Here is a 15,633-nt window from a genome sequence, read left to right on the forward strand (position 1 = left end):
TTTTTTTTTTTTTTTTTTGCTTTTTGGGGGAGGGCAATTGGGGTTAAGTGAATTGCCCAAAGTCACACAGCTAGTAAGTGTGCCAAATGTCTGAGGCTGCATTTGAACTCCAGTCTTCCTGACTCCAGGGCTGGTGCTCTATTCATTGCACCACCTAGCCGCCCAAAGGCTTAGGTATTTCTTTGGGGGAAATGAGATGTGTAATGACTTGCTCATAATCATAAAGCCAGCATCTGTCCAAATCAAGAAATGAACTCAAGTTTTTCTGACTCCAACTCTGACCCCTACTTAACTAGACAGTTAACTACATCAAACCAACCAGCAAACAAAAATCACTAGTTCTTGGCATTAACGTTCAAATCCTGTCTCACATACTCTCTGTCTGTTCTTTGACAAGTCACTTATTCTCTCCTTTGTCCTCAGTTTTACCATCTGTGAAATGAGGGGGTTGGATTAGATGGACTCTGAGGTCTTTTACAGATTTAGGTCTATGATACTAAGTAAAAGTTACTGCCATATTTTAAATTATACTTACATGCATGTGTTATTTTCCCCTTTTAGGTTGTAAACTCCTTGAATTCAGATGTTATAGCTTATTTGTTATTATGCTTTCAGTGTTGCCACAGATCATGGTTTCAGATCTATAAAGGACCTCAAGTTTCACCTAGTCTAACTCTTTATTTTATAGACTGAGATCCAGAGAAGTTAAGTGACTTACACAGGTGATAAGCAGAAGAAATGTTTAATGAAAGAAAGAAAGAATGAATGAATGGATGATAAGAAATGACTGCACAGACTTTAGGGTCCAAAGAGGAAAGACGTGTATATGTGTGCGTATGCACAAACATACTCTTTAAACCCGAAACAAATACATATCATGGGGTTACATAGAAGGGAACAATACAAAAAGCAATAGTGATAACCATGGCAATTGGGACACCAGCAGGCATAAGCAAATATATTGGACTTACAGGAATGACAAGTAGCTCCCATGTAACCAGTATTGGTACAGTTGCAATAGAAACTGTTCCATGATTGTGAGCACTCCCCACCATGTTCACAATAGTTAGGTAAACACCTAAAAGGAGAAGCCAATATAATTACTATCTTCCCATATTCAGTAATCAAAATTAGACCTGGCTTTATTGACTATGACTATTCCAGTGTGAGTATAAGGGCAGCAGCAGTATCATAACCAGTGAAGTGAAAGATGACTAATAATCTTTGGGCCTGTCACTAAGATTCCCTAATCATACGACCACTCTACATATTAATAAAGTCATCAGAAAACTACTTATTATCATGTATTGGCGAGAGATATACTTTCTTCTCTTGCTATCAGAGGATCGCTTCTATAAGCAGCACAAAATTAATTGGATATATGACCAGGAATATCAATTGCTCAAAGAATAGGATACGGCTTTGTTATGTTAAACGTGTATATAAATAGTGTTCTTTTGTCAGTTACTGCATGATTTGAAACAAAAAGGAAAAAGAAAAAGAAAAAGACTACCCATATAATTCCATAAGCTGGAGAAGGATTTTGGATGGCCAATTAATCCATAACCTTAGATAAATGACTAGGGTCACACTTGGACAAAATCAAACTGATAATATGTGCCAGAGAGGATTAGTTTCTTTGGAAACTTAGGAGAGATGAGTAACTGAGATTTCAGATAACATTCCTAACTCCCCAGCTTCTCTTCCCTGCTGAAATAAAAGCTTTGAAAGTGCTGACTACAATTAAACCAGTTAAACTGGTGAGGTGAGACTCTATTATACTTTGAATGACCTCCAAAGAAGGAGAGTATTCTATTTCCTTTGATAAAACTAAAAGTTTAATTTAGTCTGGGATTCAAACTATTGTCACATCTTTTAAAATATATTTTTAATCAATGACAGGTTAACAGGAGAAGTGAGGCTAGGACAAATAAGCTTTTAAAAATGAAGACTCAGTAAATAACCCAGAAAAAGAACAGTTATAATATTGTTTTGCAGAACCTGAAAATGATTTAAGCAAATTGCTCTAGTACATCTGGGAATAGCTTAAAATTTTACCTTTTATCTCTTGCTAGTAAATATGATCTTTCATACTTTAACTGTATTTTTTCCAAAACTACAAGATAGATTAGTTTTCATTCACCTCATAATTCAGAGTTTAAATTTAAATTTTATAAATTAAAAACAAAACCAGTAGATATATATGTATATGTGTGCTACTTATATGTAGGTAATGAATACTATTGACACACTAAATATCACTAAATATTAGATTTGATAATAGCTAATAGCACTAGCTGGCATTTATGTAGTTTTGAGGTTTGAAAAGTACTTTACAAATATTATCTCATTTTATTCTTATAAAACTACTGAAAAGCAGGCATTCTGCTTACCCCTATTTTACAGACAAGGAAACTGAGAAAGGCAAAAGTTAAATGACTTTCATAGCATCACCTTGAGAGTATCTGAGGGCAAATTTGAACTCAGGACTTCCTCAGGCCATATCCAGCACTTTATCCACTACAAGACCAAACTGAGTTACTTATTTTCAGCACAGGTACATTTTCAAATATATCTGTATCCATACATTCACATAAGTCATCTAAGTCATTTCATAGAACATGACTAACTAGCTTTTTTTCCTCTGTCTTCCAAAAGCTTTTCTCTCTGGTTTTCATTGCTATCAGAGAAGGACTTTTATCCACAAATCTTAAGTGATTTACATTATCTTCATTTATATTGATTCCTTCTCCATCCCAATGTGTCTTTGTAATGTTTGCCACAAAATGGAAAGCTTAGGTGAAATGAATGAAAATTAAACTACATAGAATCCTTCAAATCATCACATTAGGAGACAATTAAACTTAACAGAACTGTAAAATCTTTCTTCTAAAAATAATGAACTGAAGGTCAGGGGGAGGAGAATACATACCCAATATGTAAAGGAATGGCATGAATCTACATGAATAGTATGAGGAAGGCCAAATCCACTAAGTTTATTCAGTGCTCAAAGAAAAATGGCTTCCTTAGTGACATTTGAAACAAGACAGTAAAGAAAGGTATAGATAATCACTGAATGAAAGAATATGGTATAATAATAGCTGGAATTTATTTGGTGTTTCAAAGTTTGCAAAGCAATATATAAACATTCATTCATTTGACTCTCACAAACTTTACAATTATCCCTACTTTACAGATGAGGAAACTGAGACTCAGTAATCTTCTGAGGATTATTCATCTAGTAAGAGTCTGAGTCAGGATGTAAACTCAGGCGTACCTGACTCCAAATCCAGCGCTCTATATACTACACCATCTAGGAGCCTTAATATGAGACAGAGAAAACTGCACCACTCAATTCCTATCTTGATTCCACCTTTTTAATGAAATAAAATAATTTTTAAAAAAGAAAAGATGTAACGCACATGGCTATGAGAAATTTAAGTCTAGGATAACAAATAATGAGAAAATTCTTGGCTCTTTTGGGCAAGTTGAAATATGAACAGGAAGATTATTATGTAATAGGTGAAAGTACCTGAAGATATGAGTGCTAACTCACTGTAAGCATTAAAAATAAGATTAGTATAAATTATAAAGGATAGAAAAGAGATAGCAAATGATTAGAGATGGACATGTTTCATTCTGACTTTCGAAAAGTAATGAAACTGGATTCAGAAATAGGAGAGCAGTAAGTTTAAGACAGAACTCTCCAAAAATTCAGGGGGGGAATTATGATCCTTAGGATGCAGAATGGGTTCACAACACAACAGAATCAGGGAGCTGAATGGGGCTTGAGACACCATCCAGTCAAACCCACAAATGAAGAGAAAAACAGAAAGACATTAATTCAAGTGCTGTTTCTGGTAAATAATGATTTAATGTCCGAGTGCCTCAGCTGACACCCCATGGCTATCAAGTATTAAATAAGCTGGACAATTGCATTACATTGGGAGTTTTCAACACAAATAAAAATCACAAGTGTGATACCCCTCTTCTCCCAGCCAAACAAGTACAAGATGTGAGTCATGGAAGGCAAACACTATTCACTTTCCAAAAACAGTATTCGATGACATTACTGGAGGTAATTACTAACATGATACATTGTTGGATATAGCAATAATAATAGTCCTTATTTATTTAGGCTGATTTTACAAAATGCTTTCTTTAAAATAACCATTAAAATAGTTACTACAAATATTATCTACATTTTATGGAGAGAAAAAATGAGACTCCTGTTAGTGACTTGTCAGTGGCTACACTTTTTTATGACTCAAACCCGGGTCGTCTCACTTGTAAGACAATATAGCAACGTTCCTCCTCGTAAATCCTAAGGCATTGATTGATACCATATTCTATAGGCAGTGAGGTCCAAATCTACTTCTTCAATTGTTGCTCGGGGTGGAATGAACCATAATATATTATTGATATAGAAAAGGTAGAGCTCAATTTTTACTTAGTTACAGTTTTCTCTGCCAAAGGGAATGAAGTTAAAAGGGAGGCCTAGAACACAATTGTTAACAGAGAGTTCATAGCAGAGGTAAGGGAAGGAATAGTGAGAATGTAGCTAAGAGGAACTCATGCAAGAAGGCCTATACTGTTCTAAGGTACAGTGCAACCACCATGATGTCATCCCCAAACAACAGCATCTATAGGGACTCCAGCTCCCACATGACCTTGCAAAGAATGTGCTCCAAAAGATATTTGGGAACATATTTGACGAACAAATGGCTGCCTACTTTATTCCTTATTTGTTATTGATAAAGGGATTTCTGAATAAAGTCCCCTTTGTTGTTATCTTTTAAGGGATTTTGCATAGGAGACAGTTTGTTGGAGAAGAGATTTTTTTTTAAAGTAATTGGGGTTAAGTAACTTGTTCAAGGTTACACGGCCAGTTATTTCTGGGTGTGGTGCTAAGTGTCTGAGCCTGGGATTCAATCTCCAGGTCATCCCGACACTGGAGCCAGTGCTCTTACTCGCTGAGCTACCTGGCTGCCCTTTTTAGGAGAAGAGATTTAAAATATAATCTTTTTTTTTTTTACCCAATTGATATATATATATATATATATATATATATATATATAATTTTTTTGCTTTTTTTTGGAGGGGGGTAGGGCAATTGGGGTTAAGTGACTTGCCCAAGGTCACACGGCTAGTTTTTGTGTTAAGTGTCTGAGGCTGGATTTGAACTCAGGTACTCCTGACTCCAGGGCCAGTGCTCTACACACTGACCCATCTAGCTGCTCCAATATATATATTTTTAAAGTGTACATACTACTTTATTACATCAATAGATATAGAAAAATCATTGAGGAAAGTTCATTTCTCATGTTTTTATTAATGACATACTTAAACATGACTTAAGAATTCTAGTTAAGGTACTCACTACCTAAGGAATGCCACTTTCTCCATTTCACCTAACAAGTCTCAGTTTTCTCACCTGTAAAATGAGAGATTGTACTAACTGATATCAGTGTCCAGCCCAATTGAGAATTACCATGAAAACATCCCACTGTCTTTGAAGCATGGTTGGCTGCACTTTTCTTCTGGCTGTGTCTGGCCAGGTCTAATTGCTGTCCCCACTCATTTCCTTATACTTTCCTCTTTCAGTTTCCCTCATTTGGCACAGAGTGGGTGCAGAACAACTGTGATCATTCCATCATCAAATTAATGAGTCAGTAACAATAGAAAAATCAGTTCCATTTCAATTCTATTTGTTCTCATTCCATGAATCCTCCTGCAATATTCTATTTCAGTTCTGCCTCACGCCAAGCTTCCTGGAAGCTTGTTTTCCCTTCCGTCCCTGTGTGTGTGTGTTCATGTGCATGTGTGTGCACTTGTGTTTATAATCTCTTCTTGTTTTCCTTTGTAGGGGTTCCCGCATAAGTTTCTTCTCTAAACTGTTTTAGCCCCTAGCTATCATTTATCTTGACTTGCCACTGAGATTGTATTTACTGGCTGATGAAGTTTCTTGGCTCTTTTGATTAGCTTTGTCTTTTAATTGTTTAAAATGGTTAATCTTCCCTATAAAATAATAGCAACCAACATTTATATAGCACTTACTATATGCCAGGCACTGTGCTAAATGCTCTATGAATATTATCTTACTTGTTCCTAGAGATAGGTGCTATTTTTATCCCCATTTCACAGAAGAGGAAACTGAGGCAAACACAGATTAATAACTTGCCCTGTGTCACACAGTTAGTACCTGCAGTTAGATTTGAACGCAGGAGCTCCTAATTCTAGGTCCACCACTATACCCAGTATCCAACATAGCTGCCCTGATAATTGTCATTAATAATTTTTATCCATTTTCCATTTCTAAGAGCCAGCTAGTTGTTTTAAGCCGTTTTAACCAGAGTAGTATTTGGGGTTCCCTGAGGAACCACAGCATAATTCCATAGGGTCCGTGATCTGATCCCAAGAATCTGTTATTAACCTATTGGAAGGTGAGAAGATGGCTAGCACTTGCCCTGCCTTTGATTGCTTGGCATGGCCCTTGTCTCTAAAACCACACCCACACAATCTCTCTCCTTTCCTGCTGGGGTTTCTCTCCTCAGAATACACATGTTGTAGCTGTTCACTCACCTCACAGCAATGGCATCCTAGTGCCTCTGGAAATATGACTTCCCTCCCCATACACATTCATAACTTCACCTTGTTCTTGCGAGATCACCTTTGGAATATGGGAACTGCCCCTGAGCAATGGGATTAGCTCTATTCTCTGTGGCCATGACAGTAAGAGCATTGCCTCCCTCTTTTTATTATGGGTGGGTTAAAGTAAGTTATAAAGACTGAGAAGGTAGAGATGGGTTGAGACAACATCACATCATCTGTCACCCATAACCCCCTAAATTTCTGAAGTTCTGTATTGCTTTTATGGCATTCTCTATAGCCCACTTAGCTATGCTCTCTTTGACCCCATATATTAAACTAGTTGCCAAATTTTGTGATTTTTTCTCTCCTATCTATCCCCTTTCTCTCCCCACATGACCAACAGCCAACTCAAGCCATAATTACTCATATTATTATAATGACAGACTCAAGCTCCAGAGAAAGGTTGGTGAGGCAGGGGGTTACTGACTTGGCATTCCTCACTCCAATCTATCTTTCATATGATTATTTCATGGTTATATTTATGAAATTAAACTAGGTCATCTTTTGCCTCAATTCTTACCTCCCCTTTAGTTACTGATCGGGCATTGCCTCAGACACTCAGGTGTCTTGGGACTTGGGAAAGACCTTAGTTTAAAAATGCCAAGCTCTCCTACTGGATCCAGGGTCATCACCAGTCATCATGACCTATATCTTGCCACTAGCCCCCAGTAACTGTGGAGGTGAGAGGCTGATTACTGTCCAAGCCTGCATCACTTAAATCCATGTCACTTGCCAATAAAGCCGCCATCTTCCTGATGCTATTGGCCCTCTTCAAGGATGAAGGACAGACAAATATCGCCCACAGAGCTGCCGAAGAGATTGTCCCAAAGTGTAGCCATGAACATTTTAACCAGTCAATAAACTGCAGCAACTCTCTATTCACTCTTGTATCAAACATTATTTCATCTACATCTCATCCTTTTTTTAGATTCCCATTTTTGTGTAAGCTTTATAATGTACATAAAAATAAGGATAGTAGCATGTGTGAATAATATAGAAATAAGTAAATACACACATACTGAAGTTATGTGTTCAAATTTGTCTGTTTTCTTATAGGTGTTCTTCATTAAAATAGTTTGGAGACCACTGGCTTCAATAAACTTGGTTTTTAACTTATTGATATATAAATAGATTCTTCTCTTTCTCACTTCAAATGTGATAGAGATTGTTGCCCTTTAAGCTTTTGATCTAACTATAAGCAATTAATAAAGATATGGAAAAAGTTTAGCTTCTCCAGTAGTCTTTCTATATACTAATTATTGGATAAACATCTCACAAATTACTATTTGTATATGGGTCAAAATCTGTTGTTAAAAATACCCATTGGGGTGGCTAGGTGGTGCAGTAAATAGAGCACCAGCCCTGGAGTCAGGAGGACCTGAGTTCAAATCTGACCTCAATCACTTAACATTCACTAGCCGTGTGACCTTGGGCAAGTCACTTAACCCCAATTGCCCTGCCTTCCCCCCCTCAAAAAAAAAGCAAAAAATAAAAAACACCCATTGAGCCTTTTTCATCCATCTTCCACCATCACAGCAGAAACAGAAGATGGCCACAAAGAACTAAAGTACTTTTTGTAATTTTATCTGGTCTTGAGTGTCTGAGGTCAAGTAATTTATTATATATGATTCTTTGCACAGCTAGGCTGGTCTACCTACAGCATATCTGTAGTGAAGATCATATTTGAAACTCTTTGTGCTTGTTAGAGGAGTCACTAAGTGGTGCAGTGCATAGAGAACCTGGGCCTGGACTTACAAAGACCCAAGTCAAAATCTAGCCTCAGACATTTACTAGCTGTGAGACCCTAGGCAAGTCACTTAACCCTGTTTGCCTCAGTAAAATGAGGTTTCCTCATCTGTAAAATAAGCTGGATAAGGGAATGGCAAACTACTTCAGCATTTCTGCCAAGAAAATCCTCAAAAGGGGTCATGAAGAGATTAACATAACTGAAATAGCTAAACACCGAGTTTATTAGAACCTATAAGAATTTGTGTTCTATTTACACTGACTTAAAAAATCCAGGACTACATTATGGCTGAAACTTGATGAGACATGGATTTTGGCCATTTTTCTTCTAAATAGTAATGGATCCCAAATTTATCTTTCTACTTGTGTGCTATCTTGGCAACCACATAGCTAGCATTTCCCTTTTCTACCCTTGGGGATTTACTTAGTCCTATGATTAGTGGGGCCAGACTTCCTGACAAATACCTGTTCCCATTCAAAAGGATCATGGGAAAGAGAAGGAGAGAAATCATATGAGGCTAGCGATGGAGAAGTGTAGACTAGAGAGTAAAAATTGGGGAAGGAGTCATGACGACAAGAGGGGACCAAGACTGTGTGAGCAACTATGTATGAGTGGATTAAGTATAACTCATGCTAAGGCAGAGGGTATTCAGCATTAACTTAATACACACACACACACACACATACACACACAAACCTTCACTACAGATTCCAATTCAGTGATTCTTTATTTCACTTCTCTATTTAAGCTCCCTCACCTCATTCTTTCAGGAGGTTGGTGGTAGATCTGGAACTGAAGTACTTTACTTTGGGTAAAGGAAAAGTCTTTTCTTTTTAATATGTTGATATTTCATTGTTTATACATTTATTTTGTCCCTTAAGTCAGAAATTATCATAGATTTTTAACCATAGGGATTGCTAAAAATATGTATTGAGAATGCAGCTGGGAAGAAGAAATTGGGAGACATGTGTGAGTGTGTGAGTGTGTGTGTGTGTGTGTGTGTGTGTATGATAAGGGGAAGGGAAAAAGGGAGAGAGAGACTCATTTTTTTTCTTTTTCCTTTTTACAACTTTACAAGGAATAGAAAGAATACTTAAAAGGAGATTCCTATGGGCAATGAGTAATTTAGCAGGGGAGACGAATACTGAAGATCCAAGGAAGCGATTTTGGAGAAATACGCTAGTCTTTAAAGTTTGGTGGCCGTTTGGGGTGGGAGGGTGGCACTAAAATGGGTTAATGGCAAGTAAGAGGGACTAATAATTTTTCTTACCAGAACAGCAGCACAGAATCACATTATTGATAGACATTCATGCATAGTAAATCCAATAATTAGTTAGATAATACAAAAATACTTATAATTATTGACTAAATATTTCCTTTATCTATTGTTCATGTTAAGTTAGAAAATTTTCTTTCAAATTAAAGGAATATCCATATCTGGGAGTATTATGCTATAATGATATACCTGAGAATACTTAACACTGATTTTTATAGAAAATATCTCATTTTAAAAATAATCTATTTATAAATGTATGTACATATGTGCAAATTTATATATGTATTAATAAAATGATTTGTAAATTTTTAGTCTTATTAAATTTTGTCAAGGTTAAAATCAATATTTAATATATAACAGGTTAAGAAGGGTAAACTTTAACTGCTTAACTTAAAGGTATGATGCAATATTTGATATACTGAACCCCAAAAGTTTCAAAGTAGTTGTAAGTTTTAATACCTTACAGCTGCACTAAAAACTTTGGAACACCCTGTATTTCCCTCTTATGACTGATTTTTTTTCACATACAAACAATTCTATTTGAAAAAAAAATAATGGTATCATGTGTCACTTTTTTTTCTCTGTATAGTTCCTTTAAAAAAATGTTTGATTATCATAAAAGATTGAGTGACTTCATTTAAAATATTTCCAAGTTATTACTGTTCAATATAACAGACTGGAAAATAACCGAGCTTTGAAGGCCCCTTTGTATTTTGCCCCAGTATTTTATCTAGCTTTCTGCATTAAGTCTACTTGACCACTCCTTTAGAATATATAGTATGACTTTTTCCTCAGTAACCCTTACTTTTTGTCTAAGGCAGTTATATTTTTAAAAAATTTTTTTCATTAAATCTTATGTTGTAGGAAGCATGACATGGGAGTAAGGAAATAAGGAGAGGTAATGATTAGGTGCTGAGGCTTTATATTAGAATGATATAAAAACAGTTATTCCCATAATTATGAATTATCCTTCATGGAAATGAAATTGCAGGTGTGGCCTCTTTGGAGATCGAACAGACAAGGTCTCAGTACAAACTATTAAGTCTCATGGAGTGGAGGTAATATATAAATTTGTGTATGTTCTTCCCCCAAAAAAACATTTTACTTCAGTTTTAGAGAGGCTTGTTTCCCAAATTATTAACTTCCTAATATTTAGCATATAGCAAAATACGTTCTAACTATCATTGTATCACTCATTCATTTTATGGACTAAGTATTTACATTGTTAACATCAAAATATCAGCACATATTACAATGTGCTCTAAGGAAGTGTTTGGGATTCTCTTTTTGTGACGGAGTTTCATTTAAAGGCAATCTTTTCTATCCAACTGAAGATCTTAATTTCTTATTTTTGATATGAGTATCAAAATATCCCATTTTACATTGTACCAAATGAAAACAAAGACTAGTGTTTCCATTACCATCCATTAAGTTTTTTCTCTAATCTCAAGTACTTAAAAAAAACATTTCAAAATAAAGATATAAGATTACCCTTACCTGTCTATAAGGCCACATAAGTCTATCTGAAGGTCACTGAAATTCCCCAAGATGCTCTGCTGTACCAAAATCAGATCCACAACTTTGTCGCTAATGGAAATCTGTCTCATACATCCCTGAAAACCACCAAAAGGGTTTTTACATTCGGAGTCAGAGCTGGCATTAGGACAACCTGAATATAAAAAAGGAAAAATCATTGTAGTGCTAGTAGTAGTAGTAGTAGTAGTAGTAGTAGTAGTAGTAGTAGTAGTTGAAGTAGTAGTAGTTGAAGTAGTTGTAGTCGTTGTAATAGTTGTAATAAGTAGCTGTTATACTATTAGCAGTAGCAATAGTGATAACAATGAAAATTATACTAATTATTATTATAGTAAACATTATTAGACAAGATTTATGACAAGAAACACTCATTTCCCTCTGTAGATTGAAAGTTGATGAAAAAAATCTTGATTTTTGTAATAACATTTCCATTTTTAACAAATAATGTAAATAAAAGTGCAAGGAAAATAAACTTTCCTAGCATTATAACTGTTACACCCCAAGTTAGAAAATTGCAAAGAAAAGGTTGTGTTAAGTTCTGGAAGGAATCGAATCAGTGTTCTTTAAATTCAGGCAAAGCTTGATTTCACTTTAAAAATGAATCTTAGGGAGTAGAAGCACGACCCTCCCGCAGCTCAGGCTTCCACCCTCCCCAATCCATGTAAAAAGGGGACTCTAAAGAAACTTTGGAGCTGCAAAACCCACAAAATGACACAGAGAAGCTAACCTCCCGCTGAGAACAGCCCGGCAGGCCGGCAGGAATCGGCCAGCGCAGCGCTCTGGGAGCCGAGCCCAGCCCCACGCCGAGGCTTTAGCCCCAGGGCGGGCCTGACCAGCGCCAGCCAGAGGGACTCCAGATCAGCAGCAGCTGTGGCCGTTTCCAGATTTATCAATACATAGATGAGAAGGACAAGGTGAGAGGCCAGTGCTGTCTGGACTTTGGGACCCAGGAAGTGGGAGTGCGTGGCTTTTACCCCCGGAGCGAGAAACCTCTGAGACACCAGCACAGCCTGCCAGTGCCACGTGGTGGCTTCAGCTCCTGGCCTGCAGAGTGTAGGGGGACCAAGCACCAGTCTGAGGGGTCATCGCTCTTGCTTTAACCTGCTTGGATCTGGATTGCAGCCTAGGGTGGAGGTCCTGGGGTGTGTGTCCAGCTTGCCAGAGCGTGTGGAGACCTCAGAGAGGGCACCCATCTAATACCTACAGCAACTGAGAAAACCCCAGCGTTTGGGACAAAAACTCCCCTGTCTGGTGGCAGAGTCCTACTGTGGCAAAAAGCCCAAAAGTCAAATCATTGAGTGGCAAAATGAGCAGGCAAAGGAAACAAAGCAGACAGAAGATTCCAACATTACACTCCTATTTTGGGGATAAGAAGGAGCAAGGCATGGAACAGGAGGAAATCAGTGAAGTCAGAACTCCTGCACCAAAAGCTTCAAAGGAAAATACAAGCTGGTTACAGGCCATAGAGGACCTTAAGAAGCAGATAAGAGAAGTGGAGGAAAAATTGGGAAGAGAAATGAGAACAGTGCAAGAAAATTATGAAATGAGAGTCAACAGCCTGACTGAAGAAAATAATACCTTAAAAAACAGACTGACTCAAATGGCAAAGGAGGCTCAAAAAGGCAATGAGGAGAAGAATGCCTTAAAAAGTCGAATTTGCCAGATGGAAAAAGAATCTCAAAAGCTCACTGAGGAGAATCATTGCTTCAGAATTAGATTGGAGCAAATGGAAGCTAATGACTTTATGAGAAATCAAGATGCTGTTAAACAGATCTAATGAAAGAATAGAAGGCAATGTGAAATATCTCATGGGAAAAACCACTGACCTGGAAAATAGATCCAGGAGAGATAATTTAAAAATTATTGGACTGCCTGAGAGCCATGACCAAAGTAAGAGCCTGGAAAGCATCCTCCAGGAAGTTCTCAAAGAAAACTGCCCTGATGTTTTAGAATGAGAGGGCAAAATAGAGGTTGAAAGAATCCACCGATCACCTCCTGAAAAAGATCCCAAAAAGAAAACTCCTAGGAATATTATAGCCAGGTTCCAGAATTCCCAGATTAAGGAGAGAATATTACAAGCAGCCAGGAAGAAACAATTTGAATATTGTGGAAACACAATCAGGATAACCCAGGATCTGGCAGCTTCTACACTGAGGGATCCAAGGGCCTGGAATATGATATTCCGGAGGTCAAGGGAGCTGGGATTAAAACCAAGAGTCACCTACCCAGCAAAACTGAGTATCCTGTTTCAGGGGAAAATATGGTCATTCAGTGGAATACAGGACTTTCAAGCATTCTTGCTGAAAAAACCATAGCTGAATAGAAAATTTGACATTCAGATACAAGAAGCAAGAGAAGCATGAGAAGGTAAACAGGGAAAAGAAATCATAAGGAACTTATCAAAGTTGAACTATTTTTTTTTTTTAAGCAATTGGGGTTGAGTGGCTTGCTCAGGGTTGCATGGCCAGTTGTTGTTTCTGGGTGTGGTGCTGGGTGTCTGGGCCCGGATTTGATCCGGGTCATCCCGGCACTGAGGCCGGTGCTCTTGCTTGCTGAGCCACTTGGCCAAAGTTGAACTATTAACATTCCTACATGGAAAAACAATAATTGTAACTTATGAAACTTTTCTCAGTAGTTGAAGGGATTAGAAATATATATATATATATATATATATATATATACATATATATATATGTCTTTATATGAGGGTATGCAGGCATATGAATACATATGTGAATGTGTGTATATATGTTTACAGGTATACATAGATAGAGGGCACGGGACCAATTTAACAGGAAGGGATGATACTTAAAAGGTGAAATTAAGAGGTGAGAGGGCTATAATGAGAGGAGATGGGGAGAGACAGAGTGGGGCAACTATCTCATACAGAAGAGGCAAGGGAAAATGGTTACAATGGAGGGGAAGAATAGGAAGGCAAAAGGGAATGGGTCAACCTTATTCCTATTGAATCTGGCTTGAGGAGGGAGGGAAATACACACTAAATAGGGGTTCTCACCCTCCAGGAGAATAGGGGCGGGAGAGGATGTGAGGGGGGATGATGGAAGGGAGGGCAGGCTGGGGGGGTGGGAAGTTGGAAGCACCCACTTTTGAAAAGGGACAGGATCAAAGTAGAGAATAGAACAAGTGGGATGTGGGATAGGAGGGAGGGAAATATAGTCAGTCTTTTACAATATATCTGCTATGTTATTGTTTTGCATTAGCCACACATGTACAGCCTATACTGAACTGCTTATCTTCCCAGTAAGGGTGGGTGATAAGGGAGGAAGGGAATGAATCTGGAATTCAAAGTTTTAAAATCAAATGTCTAAATATATATATATATACTATTATCAATATTGTTTTACATATAATTGGAAAATATAGAGATCCACCATGCCCTACTGGAAAAGTTGAAACGGGTATGGGAGAAAATATGGGAGAGAGCAGATCAGAGGTGGGGATATCCTGTGGGACTGCTGTTTTGGGGGGATGGGTAGGGGAAAAACGGGGAGAAAATGTGTAACTCAAAATCTGGCGGAAACGAACGAAGTAAATCAGAAGTTAATAAAGCATTTAAAAAATAAAATAAAAATGAATCTTAGAAATTAAAAGTTTTAAAAATTACCATGCTGTCTAAGAGACAGAAATTTACTTGCAAGTAGATTTAAAATGAGAGAGACAATTAGAGAATATATTTCTTTTAGGAACTGTGAAAATCACAAGGTTTAGAAAGTGCTATTAAATCAAGAGCATAGACAGATTCCATCTCTAGATATTAAAAAAAGAAAATGACAACAAAAGAATACTGCATAAATAAACTACTGAATATCATCACATATATTAACACAGGCCTTTGAAAAGTGGACCAGTGTTTTATGTTTTCTTTTCTATGTCATATTCCTTTTGAATATTCTCTGTAGAGAATCAAGAATAGTTTCAATACCAACATGATGAGGGTAAATGTAATGAATGGAAATAAAATGGGGATAATATACACTCTGAAGAATGATGCTATCGAAGAAACAAATTATGCAGTCAGGCATTTCTAATGAATACCATAGGAAAAATCGGAGAAAAGGTCATCTTATTATACATATATTCATATAGATATAATATGCATGTGTGTGTATTTATAAATGTGTATATATATGCATATGTGAAACTGTTTGAAATCATTATTAGCTTGGCCTGAAATATGAATATTACTTGGTTACTTTTAATACTCAAACAACACAATTAGTTTTCTTCCCCAACACCATGTTGTTCTAATTTTCTTCCAGATCAATTTTCCTACAAGAATTACACATAATATTTTTCAGAATATTCTTAGGAGAAAATAATTTTGGAAACTATGAAGTACTATATCAAATTTTATTGTCAAAACAGTTTTATTAATTACCATTCATTTATTTAATAAGCCTTTAAG

At 36.8% G+C, this 15,633-nt stretch overlaps 1 protein-coding gene across 1 annotated transcript in view; it reads right to left on the bottom strand.

Annotated features, from left to right (window-relative positions):
- CNTNAP4 (contactin associated protein family member 4) overlaps nucleotides 1-15,633 on the bottom strand; it is a 598,489-nt gene that overhangs the window by 161,472 nt on the left and 421,384 nt on the right. The window contains exons 10-11 of the mRNA XM_069088042.1: nucleotides 11,172-11,343; nucleotides 972-1,078 (exon numbers count right to left, since the gene is read on the bottom strand). Of these exons, the coding sequence (XP_068944143.1) occupies nucleotides 972-1,078; nucleotides 11,172-11,343 (279 nt within the window). The remainder of the gene's footprint in view (nucleotides 1-971; nucleotides 1,079-11,171; nucleotides 11,344-15,633) is intronic.

Source organism: Petaurus breviceps, unplaced genomic scaffold (assembly GCF_028583685.1).
Source record: "Petaurus breviceps papuanus isolate PSGF00001 unplaced genomic scaffold, PetGlider_PUasm1.0 183, whole genome shotgun sequence".
Taxonomy (NCBI): Eukaryota; Metazoa; Chordata; class Mammalia; order Diprotodontia; family Petauridae; genus Petaurus; species Petaurus breviceps.